This window comes from Myotis myotis, unplaced genomic scaffold (assembly GCF_014108235.1).
Source record: "Myotis myotis isolate mMyoMyo1 unplaced genomic scaffold, mMyoMyo1.p scaffold_m19_p_1, whole genome shotgun sequence".
In the NCBI taxonomy this organism is placed as follows: domain Eukaryota; kingdom Metazoa; phylum Chordata; class Mammalia; order Chiroptera; family Vespertilionidae; genus Myotis; species Myotis myotis.
This window is the reverse complement of record NW_023416313.1, coordinates 222785409-222807349: the sequence shown is the minus strand read 5'-3', so window position 1 is coordinate 222807349 and position 21941 is coordinate 222785409. Positions and strand designations below refer to the sequence as shown.

The 21941-nt window shown below is 58.1% G+C and overlaps 1 protein-coding gene across 1 annotated transcript; it reads left to right on the top strand.

The window, feature by feature from the left end:
• Window positions 1-459: 459 nt before the first annotated feature.
• On the top strand, window positions 460-21912 carry CUNH14orf132 (chromosome unknown C14orf132 homolog). Its single transcript, XM_036317816.1, has 2 exons — window positions 460-732; window positions 20296-21912. The coding sequence occupies exons 1-2, from the start codon at window positions 706-708 to the stop codon at window positions 20518-20520; spliced, it is 252 nt and encodes an 83-aa protein (XP_036173709.1). The 5' UTR covers window positions 460-705; the 3' UTR covers window positions 20521-21912.
• The last annotated feature ends 29 nt before the right edge of the window (window positions 21913-21941 follow it).

The following is a 21941-nucleotide window of genomic DNA, read 5'->3' as shown; positions in this document are numbered from 1 at the left end:
CGAGGAGGCCCAGGCTCAGAAAGACAGTATCTTGGCCGGAGCGCACAAAAGAGCGGGGCTGGGACCCGAACTTCCTTCTGCCCAGTTCCAGGCCCAGCGCGCTGGACCCTGTGGCGGAGCTGGCAGCCCAAGATCGGTCACCAAGACCGTGGTCTTCCAGTCTGGGAAGGCCTGCCAGGCCCAGGAAAGCCCTGCTCGCCGCCACCGTGATGGGCTGGGCTCAACGGCCCGGGCCGGGGTTGGGGGGCACTAAGAGCCCTGGACTGGGGTTCAAGGCCGGTTCCAGCACCAACCAGCTCGGTAACCTCAGGCCTCAGTTTCTCCTTCGGGCCCACGCGGAGAAAAGATTGTGAATGCTCAGGGGTTCCGCCGCCCCGCCCTCGGGGGTGTGTCTGGACGTGGTCACGTGCAGGGGCACCCGGTCCACCACCAACCCCGCCCCGCCCCGCCCCGCCCCGCGCCGCGCTGTATCCCCGCGCCCGCCGCACAGTTGCCGTCTGGAGCCGAGAGCGCAGAGCAGCCCCGGGGCGATCGGGCGGGGGACGCGCCGCCGCGGGGACACTGCTCAGGCCGCGCCCACCGTAGCTGCGGACCCGGGACCCCTGCGCGCTGCTCGGCCGCTCCCGGCAGCTGTGCGCCGGCCGGACCCGCAGCAACAGCGAAGACTCCGGCGCGGGCGGCAGGGCGGCCCCGGCAGCCGACACCATGGATCTCTCCTTCATGGCCGCGCAGGTAACGCCTTCTCGCGCCCAGGCCACCGAGTCTGGGCTGTGGCCTCGCCCTCCTCATGGTGCTGAGCGCCGGGAGGGGCCGGGCCGGGCGGTGGCGCCAGTCGCCAGCGCGGGGTCCACGTCCCGGTCCTTTGTCCAGCGCCCCGCATCCCCACCTGGTGCGCGCGTCCCAGATGGCGAGCTCCCGTCCCCGGGGTGGGCGGGCCAGGTGCCCAGACCTCGCTGGGTTCCCTGTGCCCAGGCTGCGAAGGGCCTGGGCAGTGCGCGTGGCCCCCTCCCTGTCCACCCCCCCAACCACCACCTGCTGTTCCTCTGGCGGGGGAGTGACCCTGGAGCCCTTCAAGGCCGAGCAGCCCAGTGTGTGCCTCTGGGGGGCGAGCAACCTCGCGCTTCCCCATTGTGTGTCTTCCGGAGGCGCCAGGTAGTCTGTCCGTTGCCACCACCCCCACCTCCTTTTCTCCTCTTTAAGCCGAGACCAGAGCGAGCCCGAAACTGCTTTGTGACCCGCCAGGCGCCACGCACAGCGATGGTTTTATCCTGTTGGTTTTGTGCTGAGTCTGTAGCCAGCAGAGCCCACGAGACCATAACTCTCCCCTGATGCAGAACAGGTTGCGGGCAGGGAACGCAGGCGACTTCCCATGGCTTGCTCTCTGCCTCCGGAGAACCCCTGGAGCCCTGAGGTCAGGGATCTTCTGTCTGTGCCTTCCGGCTCCACCCAGAACGCCCCCCCCCCCCCCCCCCACACACACACTTCTCTAGCTGAGTGACCGTTCTGAGCCCAGGGCCGGTCTGGCTCCAGGGAAGGGCCTCGCTTGGCCTGGGAAAATGGGTCCGAGGTACCAAATTCAGACCCTGCACCGTGGTAAGGTTGGTTAGGCTGGGAGCTCAGAGGCAGGAGGCCACCGAGGCCCCCCTCTGTGCTCTGGGCGTGTGGCGCGCCCACTTGCTGCTGTTTCATTTTGCAGGGTGGGAGTTTGAGGGGACACTTTTCTTTCCCCCCAAACTTGGCTGTGGTGGAAGCCTGTTTAAAAAGTAACGGTAAAGCCCGGTCGGCGTGGCTCAGGGGTTGAGCGTCGACCTATGAACCTGGAGGTCATGGTTTGATTCCCCGTCAGGGCACGTGCCTCGGTTGTGGGCTCGATCCCCAGTGTGGGGCGTGCAGGAGGCAGGCGATCCGTGGTTCCCTCTCATCATTGATGCTTCTATCTCTCTCTCCCTCTCCCCTCCCCTCTGAATTCCATAAAGGAATATATTTTTAGAAGTAACAGTAAAATCCAGGCTGAAGGGACAGAGAGTCCCCAGATGCAGGCACGAAAGGAGGCAGAACCCCCAAATTGGCTCCAGAGAACCCAGAGCCAGTTCCCGGCAGCCTCTGGACAAGTTTTCCCTGATGCTGATTGCTCCACGAGCGATGCTGGCCTTTTCCCACTGACTTCTCTGTCTCCTATTTCTAAACCCACGTTTAAAATATTGTCGTGTGGACACCATCTTACAGTGGTGACTTTGGCTACCTGGTAACAGGTGGCATCCGTGGATTTATTTCCAGAGGGACCAGGAGTTCCCCTCTGGGTCCCCCTGAACAGCTGGCATTTCTCAGATTAAAAAAATAAATCGATCTCTGCAAACCCTGGGGCTGGCTGGAGCATCATGAGTTGCTATGGTAACAGGACAAAATAAACAGAGGGCTGTTTAGCTCCCATAGGCTGAGCCTGCACAGAGGTTGGGTTCTTTTTTGTTTACGCTCCCGGTTTCATGTGGCGCATTTATTCCACGCTCAGCCCTGCGCGTGGGGCAAGGAGCAGTGCCACCCAAGCAGGGATGGGGGGCGCGGGGAGACCTGGGGTTTGTTGAGCAGCTGCTGCGTGACGGACCCGCGCCCCGCGCGCTTCCTCACTGTGAACCCTTATGAGTCTGACCCAGGCGCGGCTGCCCTTTTACAGGTCAGGAGATCAAACTTCAACACGACCCAAAAGAGCTGGGTTTCCAACCTGGGCCTGGGAGCTAGGCTGGTGCTCACCCAGGTTTCCACCGCGTGGCTGCTCCCTGAGGACAGTGTCGGGCACAGGGCAGACGTGATTAAGGATGGCTCATCTCACCTTCCCCCCGGAAGTGGTCTGACCACAATGCCGTGCAGTCTTCGGGGTGGCGTTCTGGTGCTGCCCTGTCCTATGGGGCAGGAACTCTTACTCCTGTGGCATTAACCGCGCTTGGCCAACGTGCTCTGGGCATGCAGTGACCACCAGGTGTGGGTGACCGAGGCCTGTCCCCACACATCGGCAGCGAGCCGTTTGGCGGACAGGTGGTCGTGCCTCCATCCACGTGCTCAGCAGGTGTTGAGTACCTGCCTCGGGCCAAGCTCTGTGTCAGGCATGGAGACGGGATGCTGGGGGCAGAGTTGCATTCTGGGTACTCCCAGGTAGTGGAGAAATGGTGAGCCAGGCCATCCCCCGCAGGGGTGACCAGGGTGGCTGTCACATAGTAGGTCTTCCACAGGTATCTGTTAGATGCTTGGATGAGGGCCAGACAAGATGCATGAGCATGAAAAGCCATTCTCAGGAAAAGACAGTGAACTTGAGGTGCCAAAGGCTCTCCTCCCACACACCTGCCTCATCGGGACTGTGAGGGTGCAGGCTCTGATGGAGGAGAGCAGGTAAGGTTCCCCCGTGGGCCCGGGAAAGAGGGCGTCCTAGGCAGAGGCCGGCAGGAGGGAGGCCCAGCAGGCACTCAGGGTAGGGGCGCAGGAGCTGGAAGAGAGGGCCAGGGCCGGGTCACCGAGGCGCCGACAGGTGGGGTGAGACGTCCACTGGAATCAGTGGGCAGTGGGAGCCACTGCAGGTCGCGGAGCAGGGACTGGTGGAGGCTGAGGCAGTGGTTGTGGAAAACCTTAGTCCCTTAGAGCAGCGGTCGCCAACCGGTGGTCCGAAAGGTTGGTGACCGCTGCCATAGAGGACCAAGCGCAGGGTGAGTGAAGTCAGGGCGCACACCAGTTTGACTGACTGACTGAGCCAAAGAACCCAGACCCGAGTGAACCCCAACCAAGCCTCCTCCCCTTCAGAATGTTGTGTGATTCTTGTCTGTGTCCTTTGAAAGGCCCAGGGGGGCCTGTTAGATGCTTGGATGAGGGCCAGACAAGATGCATGAACATGGCTGGCATGGCTCAGTGGTTGAGCATTGACCTATGAACCAGGAGGTCATGGTTCGATTCCCGGTCAGGGCACATGCCTGGATTGTGGGCTTGATCCCCAGTGGGGGGTGTGCATGAGGCAGCCGATGAATGATTCTCTCTCATCACTGATGTTTCTATCTCTCTCTCTCCATCTCCCTTACTCTCTGAAATTAGTAAAAATTATGTGTTGTTTTTTTAAAGGCCCAGGGGATATAAGCTATTTCAGAAAGATTTCCCTCTCGAAAGCCAGGATTACAGAGACACCCCTCTTGGATGTACAGGGTGCACATCCGTTATCTGGCTAATCCTCTTAGGCCGTGCGTCCTCGGTGCGGCAGGCACTAGGGGTACAGGTCCAGCTGTGTCCGGCTTAGAGGCGGCCGTGGCACTGGAGCTGTGAACACTTGGCTCACGGGCCCCACTCACCTCCTCGAGGCTGGACACACCTACCCACCCCACACAGTCCCTGAGGCCCTGGAGACTCCGGAGGGTTGGGCAGTAAGCAGGAGTGTCTGTGTCTGTGTGGCCAGCGGTGGTCAGGGGGCGGCTAGCCAGGCCCCAGGGGGCTAGAGAACCACAGACTGTGAGGACTGAGTCCCAAATCCCTGTCATTGGTGGGTAGCTCCTCTCCACAGACGGCCCCCTTCATCCCTTCCCTCCCTCCTGGAAGTGCATGCTGCCCCCACATAAGGGGGGGCGGCAATCTCATCCTTTCCCCCTAAATCCGGGCTGGCCTCAGTGGCTTCCTTGGCCAGGAGAAGGCCGTGGGAGTGGCGGGGGACCCCCGGGGGTAGCTGGTAGGAAGCCTGCAGCTCCCTCCGGGGACTCTGGGGACGCTCGCTCTGAGGGAGTCCACCATCACGCGAGGAATGCGACCTCCACGCTACAGGAAGGGGATGAACACGTAAGGAGCCTACTGTGGGCTGGGCCAGCGCGGGGACGGACCCCAGGCCAGGAGTGCCGCTCACATTTTCCTGTGTGGCCCCCTGTGGAACAAGCTCGCCTGGGCCCAGGAGTGCCCAGCTGCTGCGGCCACTGGAACCCCCTGGGAGCGTCTAAGAGTCCTGCTGCCCGGCCCGCCCCAGACACTCCCTGGGAGCCGGGTCTGGGAGTGAGCGTCAGTATTCCTTCCCACTCCCCAGGTGATGCCAGTGTTCCCTGTAGGTGGAGACCGGAGCTTAAACCCTCCTTCCTGCAGGGCTGCCCCTCCCCTCGCAGGATGGGGCAGATCCGTGGCCCTTTGGTTCCTTTAGGTCATGAAAGTCATATGGCACCTGGAAGCCACGCCAGCATCGATCCAGCTACTTCAGGGCCAGGATAACAGAACCTGGGAACTCGCTCCAGAATGAAGGTTCTCCCTCCCTCCCTCCACACCTGCTGCTGGTGGGAAACCTGTGTCGGGGTGGGTACCATTACTGTCCCCCCCGGCATGGACAGGAGGAGATGGAGAGCTAGGGGGGCTCGGCCACGAGGCAGAGGGGCCAGGAGGGGAGCCCCATCTGCTAACCACTGGGTCATCCTTTCGTGTCACCTACCACCTCGAGGAGCAGTCCAGATGCGGGGCGGGGAGCAGTGAGGTAACCAGGGACCCCCACGGGTCAGCTTCAGGACTTATGGATCCTGCTAGGTACACACAGCGTTGGGCTTGTGTGCATTTTAAACAAGTCGTTAAAGAGGTCTGCTGAAGCAGGGGACACAGCTGAGTGGCTTCAAACAGCAGACATTTAATCTCTCCCAGTTCTGCCGGCTAGAAGGCGGAATCCAGGTCCACGGCCAAGGCCTCTGTGGGCTGCAGGGGGCGCGCACTCCATGCCTCTCTCCTAGCTCCATAGCGCTGCCGGCAGCCCTCGCCTTCCTGCTCGTAGACACATCCCTCCACCCTCTGCCTCCATCGTCACTCAGCGCTCTTCCTGTGTGGACACCAGCCCTGCTGGGTGAGAGCCGCCCTCGTGACTCATCTCAGCTGGGTGATAGCTGAGCGATCCCATTTTCAGCGTTCCCAGGTCCCAGGAGTTAGGACGCCGCATGCCTTTCTGGGAGACACGGTTCAACCCATAACAGGGTCTAGCCACTGGTCTTAGAGAAGCAGTAGACAGATCACTTGTCTCAGCCTCAGTTTCATCACCTGTGAAATGGGGACAAAACTCAGAAAATGTCTCCCTACTAAGCCAGGCCCTCTCCGCTTGGAGTGCTGGGGACCAGGGGGTCACAGGCCCTGCTGTGCGCCCGATCCATGGCAAGGTGGAGGTCAACCCAGGTGCCCTGGGAGCCCCAAGGGGGCACCAGCCCAGCTCCCGGGTCAGGGAAGGCTCCTGGACTGAGTTTACAGGAGGCACAGCCATTAAATACACAAAGGGAGGCGTTCCATGTGGAGGGAAAGCATGGGCAGAGGCTCGAAGTGGGCCTGGGCTGGGAATAGTGTCTCCTGTTGGGGGTGGGGGTTGGAGGTACCCATGTGGTTGGGCCAAGGGTGGGGAAGGGGCGGAGATGAAACCAGGGTGCGGGGGAGGGGGATGGGGGCGCGCAGGCAGGTGACTCCATGGGCTGGAGCAAGGGGCGAGGGGCTGGGGGACTCGCAGAGCAGGGCCTGGCCTGGAGGGGCCGCGCAGCCCTGAGCCCAGCTCCGCTCCGCCCTGCAGACACACAGGCCGGCCGCGGCTTCTTCCAGGATTTCCAGAAAACGGAAAGTTGGATTTGTGTGCGCAGTCTGGATTTTCACATCCTGGCAGCCAATTAATTTCTTTTAACAAACCAGCCAGCTGTGAGGCGAGCTGTTTCAGTTACTGTATCCGTTGGGTGACTTAGCGGCTCACAGCAATAATCTGTATTTTGCGGGACCCGGACTGGGGGGGACACCTTGCTCGCCACTTGGTTTCGTCCTGCGAGTGTCCCAGAGGCGGCCTCGGGGTCTCTGCACTCCTGTGGCCCTGCCCCCGCCCTAAAGCATTCCCAGGTGGACGCTGCCAAACTCCTTAGGACCCGCCTTGGGAGTCCCCGAGTGTTGCTGACTTCACTTTCTTTTGGTCAAGGGAGCGCTGAGGCTTGGGGGTGGGGGTGGGGGACGGTGAGGGGAGGGGGCAGATCAGATCTCCCCCTTGATGTGGGCGCGGCCTGGGTCCAGGAGGGAGGGAACAGTGGAATGGTGGCAGCCGGCTTTGGGGCCTGGCTGCTCCGTGGCCCCAGCCGAGCAGGTGTGTGAGCTGGGGCTGCAGTGTCATCTCTAGAGACTGGGCAGCGGTGGACGGAGCCGGACAGAACCTGTCGCGAACAGCCAGGTCTGGAGAGAAGGAAATGACCGCGAAGGAGGTGGCGCACCTTTGTTAGGCTGCACGGGGGAAGCTGCTGCTCGCTGACAGTTTGACCTCCACAGTGGCAGGTCCATGTGGTCAGCCTGCTGTGCGCCCCTGGTGAGGCGGTTCCCTGCCTATGGAGGAGGGCGCGCTGTGGGACACAGTGGAGGAGCAGGCGGGTGGAAGGGAGGAGGAGGCGGGCGGTGGAGGAGGAGGCAGGTGGGAGTGGCGGGATCACAACCTGCAGGAGACATAGAAGGAGGCTTGCTGGGTTTGCAGAGCGGGCACCCCTCCCTGCCTCTCCCCACCCCTCCCCTCGGCCCCCCTCTTAGAACCCTGGCCCTGCTGGTGGGAGGACGTGGTCAGCCCGGGAGCATTATGTGGACATTGGGTGGGCCTTTCTGAAAGACAACATGTGTGGTCTCAGCATAGCTGACCCCTCCTCCTCCCTCAGCCCCCCTTTCTCCATCCCTCCCTCCCTCTGGCTCTTTGGAAGCTCTCAGCTCATTTGCATTTTAATCATCTTCACGGAGGGAAGAAAAACACAGGGGACATCTGCCGGTGCTGAAGAAGGGATTGTGCTGTCTCTGGGAGTGGTCCTGCCTCCACGCGGGCTGTGGGATCCTTCCAGGATTTCTGCGAGAAAGCAGCAGGCGGAGTCTCCTCCCAGAGGGACCCGGCGCTGCCCAGAGAGCAGATCTGAGGAGCCCAGCTACCCGCTGCTCAGAGAACGTCTCCCAGCCCGGCTGCTCCTTTCTGCCAGAGCAAGCGCTATCACTGCAGTACTAATTGTCTGTCCTCTCACATGTTTTTAGCCATTGAAGATATTTAAATATTTTATCATTCTAATTAGCCCGGCCTGGGGAGAGAATAGAGGGCTACATGTTTGCAGGGCTGTGATGAGCAGTGAAGGAAAAAGTACAACTCTGTAGAGCAGCGGTTCTCAACCTGTGGGTCGCGACCCCTTCGGGGGTCGAAGGACCCTTTCACAAGGGTCACCTAAGACCGTCGGAAAACACATATATAAGTACATATTGTTTTTGTGATGAATCACTATGCTTTCATTATGTTCAATTTGTCACAATGAAAATACATCCTGCATATCAGATATTTGCATTATGATTCATAACAGTAGCAAAATTACAGTTATGAAGTAGCAACGAAAATAATTTTATGGTTGGGGGTCCCCACAACATGAGGAACTGTATTAAAGGGTCGCAGCATTAGGAAGGTTGAGAACCGCTGCTGTAGTGCCTTTTTGGACCAGATTTTCAGATGGGATTTTAAGAGCCAAGGCTTTCCGTCTGACTTGCAGTAATTGTATCCCACGGAGCTACGAAAACTGGGGCGTCTGGAGGCGGATTGCCAGTCTCCAATTAAAAACGTGAGTGTGTTTTAGAGCAGCGGTTGCCAACCGGGGGTCCGCGGACCGCTGGTGGTCCATGAGGTCTGAAAGGTTGGCGACTGCCGTTTTAGAGCGCCCACTGTGTGCTCAGCCCTGCTCTGCCGGGGGAGGGGTCTGAACCCACCCCCACTCCTCCTACTCTGAGATGATGGAAACCCACCCCTGTTCGCTCTCGCTCCATTCTATCCCCTCAAGGTGTACCTTCTTATCATAGCTGCCATGTATCAAATACTCAGGGGTATGAGGCAGGCTCTCTGTTGAACAGTACACCGAATCTCACTAAATCCTTGAGAGCTCCATGGAATAGACCATCTTAAGACCCGTTTTACAGATGAGGAAACTGAGGCTTAGAGAGGCAGAGGCACTTGCCCAGGGCATACAACTAAAATTCAAACCCAGATCTCTGTGCCACTTCAGCTTATTTTTAAAATCTAATCTGACCATCTCCACCTCCTGATTGGAATATTTAACCCATTTACATTTAATGTGATGTGTTTCTGTAATTGGGTTTAAATCTACTATCTCATTGTTTGCTTTATTGGTCCCATTAGTTCTTTGTTTTCTTTTTTCTCTTTCTCTGCCTTCTTTTGGGTTGAGAAATTTTTATTTCATGCCCTATCCTCTTGACTTACTAGCTGTAGCTCTTCGTTTTGTTATTTTAGTGGATGCTTTCGGATTCAGAGTTTATGTCTGAATAAATAGTTTATCATAACCTATCACAAATGGTGTTGTTTCTCTTCACACATGTGGTGCAAGGACCTTATACTAGAGGCCCGATGCACGATATTCGTGCAAGAGTAGGCCTTCGCAGCCGCAGTGGCTGCCTGGATCCCTCCCTCACAGCCCTGGCAGCTGCCTCCATCCCATGGCTGCAGCCCTGGCTTTGTCAGGAAGGACGTCCGGTCTAATTAGCATATTATGCTTTTATTATTATAGATATGTCTATTTCTCCTCTCTCAGCTTTTGTGCTAGTATTGTTACAAGTTTCACTTCTACATATGTTACTAACCTTACACTACATTATTACGCTTATTAGAAGTCAATTATCTTTTAATGAGATTTAAATAGTAAGAAAGAAATCTTATATATTTTCTCCTGTGGTTATTATTTCCAATGTTCTTTACTCCATTGTATAGATTCATATCTCCACACAGTAGTATGCTTTTCCTGCCTAACAGACTTTAACATTTCTAGTAATGCAGAAGTGCTGGTGGTGGATTCTTTTGGCTTTTATATATCTGGGGAAAAACCTTTTTTGGCTTTCATTTTTGAAAGTTTTTTTCGGGGGAGGGGTTGGTATTTTTTGTTTTTTGTTTTTACTGGGCATCACATTCTAGGTTGATGGTTTGTTTTTCGATATTTTGAATATATTACTCCACCATCTTCCCACTTGCATTGTTGCCTGTGAGATATCTGCTGTCGTCCTTCTTTTATTCTTCTGGACACAATGTGTCTTTTTTCCCTTTGGCTGCTCTTACAGCGTTCTCTTTAGGGACTTGGAGCATGCTGACTACATGTGCCTTCCTATCCTTTTCTCCATGTTTCTTGTGCTTAGGGTTTGGGAGCTTCCTGTACTTTGGAAGTTTTTCTCCCCCTCTCCTCCCCAGGTTTATGGAGCTATAGTTGACATATAGCGTTGTATAAGTTTAAGGTATTCAACGTAATGACATATTGACACATTGCAAGGCCCTGTGCCGCCACCACTCTGCGAGGGCGGTGCTGTCTATCACACGCCCGTTTCACAGAGGAGGAAACTGAGGGTCTGGCCCAAGGTCCCCCAGGTGGGAGCAGTGAGACCAGGCTGGGGCCGCGCCCAGGGCCCAGGTGCCAGAGCTGGGCCGCAGCGGATGGGTCATGGCTAGTTGAAGTGAGTGCGGCCGTCAGGGTGTGGGAAGCAGCCTGCTGGGGGCTGGGGGAGGGACTGTCCTGTCGACAGTGAGACAGATGCTGGGCCCTCTGGGGACGAACCCCTCCAGGGCTGGGGAGCGAAGGTGCCCAGGCCACAGAATGACCAGGCTGATCCACAAGGGCCTTTGTGCCACACTCCGTCTTCATTCTTTGACCCACTTACTTCGTTCAGTCGCTGCCACACTGGAGCTGGAAGGAGAATAGCGAGTTCATGAGCCCACGGTGTGAGCCTGTTTCTCCCAGAGCGGCACGTCGGGGAGGAGTGACAGCACAGACACCGCCACCGGCCACTGCTACTTCTGCCGATCGTGGCAGCGCTGGGAACTGTGGCAGCTTGTTCAGTTCTTATCCACCGGGTGCAGGGCCCCGTGCAAGCCTTGAGCTCAGGTGTTTACATCTGTCGGCATCCTGAGTCCTCATAGCATCCTGGTGCGGGAGGTGATATCAGCCCATTTTTTAAAAATATATTTTTTATTGATTTTTTACAGAGAGGAAGGGAGAGGGAGAGGGATACAGAGTTAGAAACATCGATGAGAGAAACATCAATTCAGCTGCCTCTTGCACACTCCCTACTGGGGATGTGCCCGCAACCCAGGTACATGCCCTTGACCGGAATCGAACCTGGGACCCTTCAGTCCGCAGGCCGACGCTCTATCTGCTCAGCCAAACCGCTTAGGGCGATATCAGCCCATTTTACCGATGAGAAAAGCAAGGCTCAGAGAAGGTGATGGATTGGTCCGCAGTCACACAGCTCCTTGGGAGCCAAATCACACGTGGAACACAGACGGCCCAGTCACTTGCCCTGCACGTCCTCTCTGCTGGATTCGTGGGGTTTGGTTTTATTTGTCACCATTGAGCATGAGTGTGGTTGCCCCATATTTCAGGCCATAAGTTCACTTGAGGAGCTGTTTGCTTTAAGTCTTTGACAAATAGCAAATTGGTAGGGCCGGGCGTCACAGACATCTGGGCTCAGTGATAGATATGAGTGTGTGTGTGTGTGTATGAGACACTGTGTTTTCTTTGAAGTAGAACTCATTAGCCACCATGTACCCGGTACATAGCAGATGGTGGGTGAGCAGGGCGCGTAGAAAGAATAATGCCACGCGTTCTCACTAATCCTCCGCGGGACAATTATTCTAATACTTCATTTCTATCTCGGAAGCACATCCCTCTTCGCTCCCTGGAGGTGAATCCTCTACCCAGCTACCCCGGGCCTTCAGTGTGGTGTGAAGTCAAAAGCCCTCTCAGGCAGCTTTCATCTGCTCCCCGCTCTCTCCAGCAAGTCACCCACTGCCCACTGTGCCCACATCATCTCTGACCTCCTGCCCACTGCAGGGCGGGCGGGGTGCTGGCCCAGGTCAGGGAGGACCTGGGTGTGGGTGAGCTAGCACGTCTGTGGCTGCCTATCCATCCGTGGGGACCGACCGACCGTGCCTTCGCACCTGGCTGAACCCCAGCCCCCTCCTGTCCCCTCCCACCCTGTGACGAGCATCACAGTCTCTGATTCTTCCCAGTGAATCAGGAAAGAAAAACAGCCCAAAAGACCAATGGATCTTGGTATCGCCCTTTGTCTGTCTTCTCTTCTTTCTCCTCTGCTGCTGCAAAAGCTGGCAGCACGACCCCAGCCGCCATGGGCAGCGGGCAGCAGGCAGCGCGACCTCCGCCGCCACAGGCAGAGGGCAGCAGGCACCTTCTGAGACACCAGGGCTGTCCTTTCCGATGGGAGAGGAGGCCTTTCAACCTCCTCTTAGGAAACTCCCGCTCCCGGCTCCCTCCAGCCGCTGGGGAGCGTTGGGGGCCTCTCAGGGCCCCCTTGCCACGTCCCCCGGGGACAGGCCCAGATCCCTTTTCCAGGCTGGATCGGACCAGGGTTTCCACAGAGGATTGTAGTGCGCTCTCCTCTCCGCTGTTGGGCTGTCAGCACGACCCCGTGGTGCCCTGGGCCGGTTCACGTCCAGGCACTCAGATCTCTTTGCTTCTGAGATGATTTCTCTCCAACAGGCAGGGTTCCTGTGGAGCACAGTGCAGACTTGATTTAAAAATCCTATATAATAAAAGGGTAATATGCAAATTGACCCTAACGGCAGAACGACTGCTGGACCAGTCACTATGAGTCGCACTGCCACCTCTTGGTTCCTTTCTCCGCCGGCAGGCTCCAATTGCCTGATGGCCACCCATTGCGGCGGAGCGGGGGAGGAGCGGGCTGGCGTGCAGGTGGGAACAGCCGACCTCTTGGTCCCTTCCTTCAGCCGTCAGGCACTGATCACCCAATGGCAAACAGGGAACCAGGGGTGGGTGGTGACAGGGGACGGGGCCAGCTGTGGGCAGCTGGGGAAGATGGCCCTGATCGCAGGCCAGGCCTAGGGACTGTACCCATGCACGAATTTCTGCGCCGGGCCTCTAGTATTTATATACTTTTATTATTGATTTCAGAGAAGAAGGGAGATAGAAACATCAATGATGAGAGAGAATAGTTGATCGGCTGCCTCCTGTACACCCCTCACTGGGGATCGAGCCCGCAACCCAGGCATGTGCCCTGATTGGGAATGGAACCGGTGACCTCCTGGTTCCTGGGTCGAACCACTGAGCCTCACCCAGCCAGGCTCCCTGCATCTTCTTAAAGGAAACTGCTGACGTATAATAAACACAGGACCGTGTGCAGCTCGTGCAGTTCCTCCAAGTCCCTGTGTAACCAGGACCCAGATCAGAACCTAGCCAGCCCTCCAGCCCCCCACCCAGGAACCCCCTCCTGCCTCTTCCCAGATTTCACCATCCCCCCAGGGGCAACTAGTATCCTGATCTGACGCCGGTTTTGCCGGTTTTGAGCCTCATAAAAATCAGGATTTCCCAGCCTGCGCACCATCGCTGATACCGTGGTAACCAGCTGGTTATGGGAAAGGAGCAGAGGGGGAAGCCAGGCAGTATGGGCTCATCGTTTGGGCAGCTTCACTGGGAAGCTGCAACTTTGCGCTCCCCAGAGAACCATGGCCTATGCAGAACACTGGGGTCCAACAAAGGGGAGACAGACACATGCCCAGTAATGTTGGGGTGACAGAGAGAAGGCACCATCTGTCAGTCACACCTGGGAACAAAGATCATTGGCCAGATTCGGCATGGCCATGACAAACTCAGGAAAATTTGGGAATACATAAGCTCCTAAACAAAGGAGCGCGCTCTCTCTCTCTCTCTCTCTCTCTCTCTCTCTCTCTCTCTCTCTCTCTCTCTCGGCTTCCTTGCATTCACCCGTGTTTCCTCCATAGTCATGTGGGCCTGTGGACCCCTCGTGCAATGGACCGATAGACGGCAGGGAGAGCACTAATTAAGCGAGCCTGGTGCCGGATTGGACCGTGCAGACACGGAAAGGAAATGCGGGACCCTGGCTCTGATCTTAGCCCCGATGGAGGCTAACTGGGCTTCTTCCTCGGCCAGACGGAGGGAAAGGACACCTTGGAAACTCAGGTTCGATTCCACAGAAATAAAAATCACTCCTCTCCTGCGCAAGTCTCCGAAAATTCTTTTTCTGGGGATATCGCAAGAATCCCACTGCCAGGAGCAGCAGGTGGGGGCGAGGGCCTCTCCCCTCGTTCACACTGACCTTTGGGGCTGGGTAATTCTGCGTTGTCAGGGGCTGTCCTGTGCTCTGTGGGATGGAGAGCAGTATCTTAAGCCTCCAACCACAATTAAAAAAAAAAAATCAATTGGCCCTGGACAGCGTGGCTCAGTGGATAGAGTGCTGGCCCATGGACTGAAGGGTCTCGGGTTCGATTCTGGTTAAGGGCACATACCTTGGTTTCAGGTTCCCGGACCCTGGTTGGGGTGCATGCAGGAGGCAACCAATCGATGTGTCTTTCTCACATCGATGTTTCTCTCTGTCTCTCCCTCTCCCTTCCACTCTCTCTAAAAAATCAATAGAAAAATATCCTTGAGTGAGGATTAGCAACAACAAAAAATAAAAACAAAAAAAAATCAATTGACCATATTTAGCTGACTCTATTTCTGGGCCCTTTTCTCCGTTCCACTGATCTGTGTACCTTCTACTGCTGGGATAACGTAGCTCTATAGTAAGTCTTGAAATAAAGTCCTCTTAGTTCATCTACTTTGCTGTTCTTTTTCTAACCATGTTGGCTAGATTTGCATATATACGTTGGAACCATCTTGTCTGTATGTATAAAAATTCCTGCTAGGATTTTCATTAGGGTGGTGTTGAATCCAGACACCAACGGGGGAAGCATTCACATCTTAACATCAAATCTTCCAGCTTATGACCACGGTATTTCTCTGCATTTATTTAGCTATTCTTTGATTTATTTCATCAATATTTTATTATTTGTAGGATATAGATCACATACATATTTTGTTACATTTATACTTACTGTTTTATATGTTGGTGCTCTTGTAATTAGGACTTTTTATGAATTCCAATTGTTTATTGCTTGCATATAGAAATACCATTCATTTTTAATATATTTTAAGTATGATGTTAGCTCTGGGCTGTTTGTTGTTTTTGTAGATGTTCTTCATCAGATTTGGGGAGCGCCCTTCCAGGTATAGTTTGCTAAGAGTTTTTACCAGGAATGTGTGTTTAGTTCTGTCAAGTGCGTTTTCTGCATCTATCGATGTGACCATGCATGGCTCCCTCTGACTTCTGCTAGTGTGGTGGGTGAATCACAGCAATTGATTGTTGTATGTGGAGGCAGCCTGCATCCATTTTATATATTTTAGAAATATTGGATTCTCTTTGCCAATATCTGTGTCTACTTTTCGTCTGTGTGTCATCGGGACAGTGATCTGCCGTTTCCTGTCAGACCTTGGACTTCGGGGCCGGGCGATGCTGGTCTTTGATTTCGGGGCCGGGCGATGCCGGCATCATCAGCGCAATGTGGGAAGTGTTCCGTAAAATGAGGTGGAAAGTGTCCTCTTCTACTTTCCGGGAGAGACTGTGCAGAATTGGTATGACCCTTCCTTACATTTTTGGTGGAATTTGCCAGTGAAACCACTTGGAGATTCCTTTTTTCAGGATATTTTTGCCTCCGTCCTGCCCACCATGGTCCCAGGGACAGTTCCGACTGGCAGCCTGGGCTCTGGCTTGGGTGTGTGGGTGTGTCTGGGCCTGGGCAGGTGTGTCTTAGCTCCGTTCTCGGAGCCTTCACGACGCCCGTCTTTGGGGGCTCCCCTGCGCACGTGGCTTGGAGCGAGCCCAGACCCTGTGCAGGTTCATACACCCAGCAGGGTCCCCTTTGCCAGCTTCCCCGCCCCACCCCCTTCCCGGGCACTGCTCCCAGGGGCCTTTTGTCCCGGCCCTCCGGCTAGAAAGTCCGTGTTTCTGTCAACTCCATTCTCCCGCACTGCCTGTCTCAGGGCTCTGTCCTGCCACATGCCCACGGGGCAAACAGGAGAGAAAAGAGCAAAGGCAGGGGAACGCCCCCACTCTTCCAGTGATGGGGCCCTTTCCTCCGCTCCTCTGGCCAGAGCGAGGCTTTCTCTTGCATTTTAGGGTCCCGGGACCTGCCACCATTGCTGCCACGGAAGGGCAGCCCAGCGGCTGAGGCTAACCTTGGGGAGGGGCTGCAGAGAGAAAAGAGAAAAAGGAAAGAAATTGGAGATTCCCCCCCAAACTCTCCGCCCCAGGAGCCTGTCCTCTCAGTCCTCTGTGGAGAAAGAGGGGGTCCTCTAGGGCTTTGGCCGTGGGAACTGGGGGATAAGGAGGGAGGCCCAGGATGCCCGCCTGCCTCTCGTCAGGGTTTCTGCTCCCTCCAGCCCACTCCGCTGGCTGCCCAGGCGAGGCCCAGACCCGGTGCCTTGTGCAGGGGTCCTAGCTGCTCTCTGCTGGGCTCCCCCCTCCCTGGCAGGCGCCAAAGGCCTTTTCAGTGCGTTTTCACTTCTTCCTGTGGATCCCCTGGGTCTGGACTGAAATCCTCACTGTTTAGACAGGAAGCAGACCCAGCAGAGGCCCATCCAGCAGGCACAGCGGGGCCTGGAGCCAGGACTGCCTGTCCTCCTGGGGGGCATCTGCCCCTCCCGGCCCTGTGGTCCCTCCCTCCTGCATCCGCAGGCCGAGGCCATGTCAGCGCCAGCAGGCTGCAGGGTGGTCCAACACCCCCCCAACTTACCCCCACCCCTGTTCCAGGAGCCTGTGCTGACCAGTGAGGCAGCAATGGAAGCCCTGCCTGCCTCTCCCCTGAGGCTCCGCCCTCACCTGCAGACCTGGTCAGGGGATCGCCCTGGATTGCCCTTTATCTTCTGGGGAACGTCCACTTCTTTCCTCTTGTTCCCAATGGAATTCATTTAAAATTAACCAGATCCAGCCTGGCCTGCGTGGCTCAGTGGTTGAGCGTCAGCCTATGAACCTGGAGGTCACGGTTCAATCCCCGGTCAGGGCACGTGCCCAGGTTGTGGGTTCAATCCCCAGTGTGGTGTGTGTAGAAGACAGCTGATCAATGATTCTCTCATCGTTGATATTTCTCTCTCTCTCCCCCTCTCCCTTCTTCTCTGAAATCAATAAAAACAAATTTTTAAAAATAAAAATTGAATTAACAAGGTCCAAAAGTGGGAAATGGAGAAAATACAAAGAGCTCCACAAGGGGGAGGCCCCGAGTGGACAGCAGGTCGGGAGCCCCGAGTGGACAGCAGGTCAGGAGCCCCGAGTGGACAGCAGGTCGGGAGCCCCGAGTGGACAGCAGATCGGGAGGCCCCGAGTGGACAGCAGGTCGGGAGGCCCCGAGTGGACAGCAGGTCGGGAGCCCCGAGTGGACAGCAGGTCGGGAGCCCCGACTGGACAGCAGGTCGGGAGCCCCGACTGGACAGCAGGTCGGGAGGCCCCAGTGGACAGCAAGTCGGGAGCCCCGACTGGACAGCAGGTCGGGAGGCCCCAGTGGACAGCAGGTCGGGAGGCCCCAGTGGACAGCAAGTCGGGAGCCCCGACTGGACAGCAGGTCGGGAGGCCCCGAGTGGACAGCAAGTCAGGAGCCCCGAGTGGACAGCAGGTCGGGAGGCCCCGAGTGGACAGCAGGTCGGGAGCCCCGACTGGACAGCAGGTCGGGAGCCCCGAGTGGACAGCAGGTCGGGAGGCCCGAGTGGACAGCAGGTTGGGAGCCCCAACTGGACAGCAGGTCGGGAGCCCCGAGTGGACAGCAGGTCGGGAGGCCCGAGTGGACAGCAGGTCGGGAGCCCCGAGTGGACAGCAGGTTGGGAGCCCCGAGTGGACAGCAGGTCGGGAGCCCCGAGTGGACAGCAGGTCGGGAGCCCCGAGTGGACAGCAGGTCGGGAGGCCCCAGTGGACAGCAGGTCGGGAGGCCCCAGTGGACAGCAAGTCAGGAGCCCCGAGTGGACAGCAGGTCGGGAGGCCCGAGTGGACAGCAGGTCGGGAGCCCCGACTGGACAGCAGGTCGGGAGCCCCGACTGGACAGCAGGTCGGGAGGCCCCAGTGGACAGCAGGTCGGGAGGCCCCAGTGGACAGCAAGTCGGGAGCCCCGACTGGACAGCAGGTCGGGAGGCCCCAGTGGACAGCAGGTCGGGAGGCCCCAGTGGACAGCAGGTCGGGAGCCCCGACTGGACAGCAGGTCGGGAGGCCCCGAGTGGACAGCAAGTCAGGAGCCCCGAGTGGACAGCAGGTCGGGAGGCCCCGAGTGGACAGCAGGTCGGGAGCCCCGACTGGACAGCAGGTCGGGAGCCCCGAGTGGACAGCAGGTCGGGAGCCCCGACTGGACAGCAGGTCGGGAGGCCCCAGTGGACAGCAGGTTGGGAGGCCCCACTGGACAGCAGGTCGGGAGCCCCGAGTGGACAGCAGGTCGGGAGGCCCCAGTGGACAGCAGGTCGGGAGGCCCCAGTGGACAGCAGGTCGGGAGGCCCCAGTGGACAGCAGGTCGGGAGGCCCCAGTGGACAGCAGGTCGGGAGGCCCCAGTAGACAGCAGGTCGGGAGCCCCGAGTGGACAGCAGGTCGGGAGGCCCCAGTGGACAGCAGGTCGGGAGGCCTGAGTGGACAGCAGTCAGGCTCTGTGCCTGGGCGCCTGGGCACCCACCAGGACAGCGAGGCCGGTACTTGGAGCTGCGGCTCAGCCCTAGGCATTGCCGTCGGCCCAGGTTTCAGACTCAGGAGCACGTTTCGTCCCTGCAGCACCTCCGGGGTGGTCCCCACTGTCACCCTCTTTCTAGACAGGGAAAGGGAGGCCAGAGAGGGTCAGTCCCTTGGCCACGTCACACAGCCCGAGCGGGCAGCACGGGCCCAGCCTCCTGCCTGGCTCTTCAGCCCAAGGAATTATCCCCGACTCACGCTGCCGTGTGCGTGGGGCCGCTTCCTCCTCCTCATCTCGTAAAGTGCACGGGGTGCCATTGTATGACGTGTTTCAGTCTGCATTCCTTTTCAGGGTGAGGCCTTCAAGCTCAGAGGTCAGGGGTTGCCCTTGGCATCCCCAGTGTCTGTGGGATGAGTACTGAGTGGGTGGATGGCACGCGGGTCTCTCCGCCTGTATGTGTGGGCCATGGAGACCTCGCGAGAGTGTAGCGATACAGGAATTGCCTTACCACGTCTGTAGGCTGGCTCGAGGCAGCCCTGGTGTTTTCTGATGAATGAGGTCGCCAGAGAGCCCCCGGCTGGTGTGCTCTGACCAGACAAACTGAGGGCGTGGTCCCTGCACAGATTCCGAAGTTGCAGCTGGTTCTCAGGTCGGCCACCCAGGGCTGCCAGCTTTCATCGCAAATAACAACACAGGACACCCAGTTACACCTGAGTGGCAGAGCACTGATTAAGGATAAGTATACATTTTTAAAAATATCTTTGTATTGCTTTCAGAGAGGAAGGGAGAGGAGAAATAGAAACATCAATGATAAGAGAGAATCCTTGATCGGCTGCCTCCTGCACCCCCTTATGGGGATCGAGCCCACAGCCCAGGCATGTGATCTGCTCTGTAATGGAACCAGTGCCCTCCTGGTTCATGGGTCTGACGCCCAACCACTGAGCCACACTGGTTGGGCAAGTATCAATTTTTACCAAATTTGGGATATATTTGTGCTAAAAAAATATTTTGCTGTTTATCTGAGTTCAGATTTCACTGGGTGTCCAGCTTTTTCTCTGAGGTTTCATGTCAGGGTTTATCTGACGGTCCTCGCCCTCCAGGCTCCCCGCTTTGGGCCATCTGTGACTGACAGCTGCCGTCTCAGGGCCTGGCCAGGACTTCTGAGCACTGGCCTTCACCCTGGGGTCACCCCCTAGAGGGCGAGGCTCGGAGAGGGGGGCAAGGCTCCGGTGGGGCCAGAGCCCTGGTCTCCTGGCTCCTAGGAGGCCAGGAACAAGACGCATGTTTTCACTCCCGTACAAATTTAACTTTATAACCCACAGCCCAGGAGCACACGGGGCCCGTCCCGTTGTGGCCGGGCTGCAGCCCTGCCAGGGCCTGCGGATGGCTCCTCGGGGAGGAGGTGGACCCAGGGTGTGGCCCGAAGCCCACCACCCACCGAGCCCGCTCTCTCTCTCTCTCTCTCTCTCTCTCTCTCTCTCTCTCTCTCTCTCTCTCGCTTCGCCCTCTGAAGGCTGGCCTGGCTTCGTGCTTGGAAGATTTCCCTTTGAAAGGCCTTTCTGTTCCTTTCTCAGGAGGCGCCAGCTTCGGGCAGGTTTATGTAACCTCTGTGTCCTCGTCTCCTCCGCAGGAACAGATGGGGACCAAAGGCCCCTCCTTCTGCTGAACAGCCCCGCTGTGGAGGGGGGGAGGACTGCGCGGGCGGCCTGACAGACCGTGTCCTGGGGTGCCCCCCCCCCCGCAGCCCCGAGGCCCCAGTGACTCTCTCTCTCCTTCCCCACAGCTGCCCATGATGGGAGGAGCGTTCATGGACTCGCCCAACGAGGACTTCAGCACCGAGTACTCCCTCTTCAACTCCTCCACCAACATCCACGCGGCCTCCGGAGGCCAGGGCCCGCCCGAGGAGCCCGCGCGCTCCTCCAACGACGCCGTCCTGCTGTGGATCGCCATCATAGCGACGCTGGGCAACATCGTGGTGGTGGGGGTGGTGTACGCCTTCACCTTCTGAGCGGCACCCCGCGCGGCTCACCGCGGGCGAGGCTGGGGCGGAGCGCCCCCCGTTCCAGAAGCAGGAGTTCCCCCCAGGGCAGGGCCCCTCCAGGGGCAGCGACCGAGCGTCTGGAACTGCCGCCCGCGGCCCTCATTTCAAATAGCCCTGCTGTGGTCAAGCCGATCCAGAAGCCCCGGCGTGTGAGCACCCAGCCCCCGGGGACACGATGGGGCGAGGCCGCCGAGGAGCAGGTGGGGGACGGCTTGTAACTGCTTCCCAAGAACAAGAGACTCCAGGGGCCCGCCCGTTAGGCTCCAAACGCAGACATAGCGGGGCGATCGCTCCCCGGCAGCAAATAACCACCTAGCTGTCTCCATGCCCAGTCGTCACGCCTGAGGGTGGGGTGTTGGGCAAGAGCCCCTCAGAGCCCGAGTGTCCCCACCCCCATCTCAGCCCCCGGGGATGTGGGTGGGGGCCACGTGAAGGGCCTTGGAACATTCCTCCTGTGACTTGCAGTTGACCCCTCTGTCCCCAGACACCCGGCCCCTTAGGAGACCCCAAAGCGGCAGGAACCCCAAGGATGGGGGGTCGCGGTGACACGTGGGGTCCGGGCGGTGGTTTCCGCCTGCTGGTGGGCTTCCTCTTCTTTTTGAAAAGAGGAGAAGGCGCCTTTCTGACGGAGACCTGCCGTCGGTTCCAGGCCCCACGTGAAGTTGCGGGTCGCTCTCCGAGAATCCACAGGATGTGAGGTGAACAGGGCTGTGTCCGCGCAAGCACGTGGGGGGCGGCGGGCGCGGGGGCAGTGTGCCTGGTCCCCCAGCCGGTCCTGGAGGGGCCAGGTCCGAGGGACGCGTCCTGACTCAGCTCAGGGCTCTCGCTGACCCTGTCTCCAGCCGGCTCCTGCCTTCTCAGCTGCCCTCGGCGACAGTATCCAGGGGGCCGCGCGAGCTGGGCAGGGCGTTCAGACACCCGCGCTGTCAAATTGGTTCATCTGCCGTGGGCTCTGCTGCCGGGGAGGGTCCTCTGCCCACGTCGGTTCCCTGCATCCTTAGACGTCAGTGGCGCCCTGGCCGGTGTGGTGCAGGGGATACAGCCACTCACCTCTGGGAGGTGAGCATGGAGCTGCCGAGGCAATGAGATGACCAGCCCGACCTCCAGACGGAGCCGGCCCATGGCCGCTGGCCCTTATTGGTCCCATCCCTCACTGTGGCCACACAGCCACCCTCAATGCTTAGCTCCGAGGAGGTCAGGGGTGCGGAGAGCTGGCGTGACATTAGAGAGGGATGTCTGGAGCCACTGACGGGGCCCTGCTCTCTGCAACACCAGCCTGGAGCCTGGGCCTGGGGACAGGGGATTTGAACCGGTGGGCTGGTGCCTGGGGGTCTGGGGTTTGGAGCCGGGGACTGGGGACTGGGGACTGGGGACTGGGATTGGAACCG

Excerpts from the sequence above, each read along its gene's own strand:
- CUNH14orf132 (XM_036317816.1), top strand. The coding sequence starts at position 706 with ATGGATCTCTCCTTCATGGCCGCGCAG. Across the intron at positions 733-20,295 it reads TCTCCTTCATGGCCGCGCAG|CTGCCCATGATGGGAGGAGC; the intron begins GTAACGCCTTCT and ends CCTTCCCCACAG.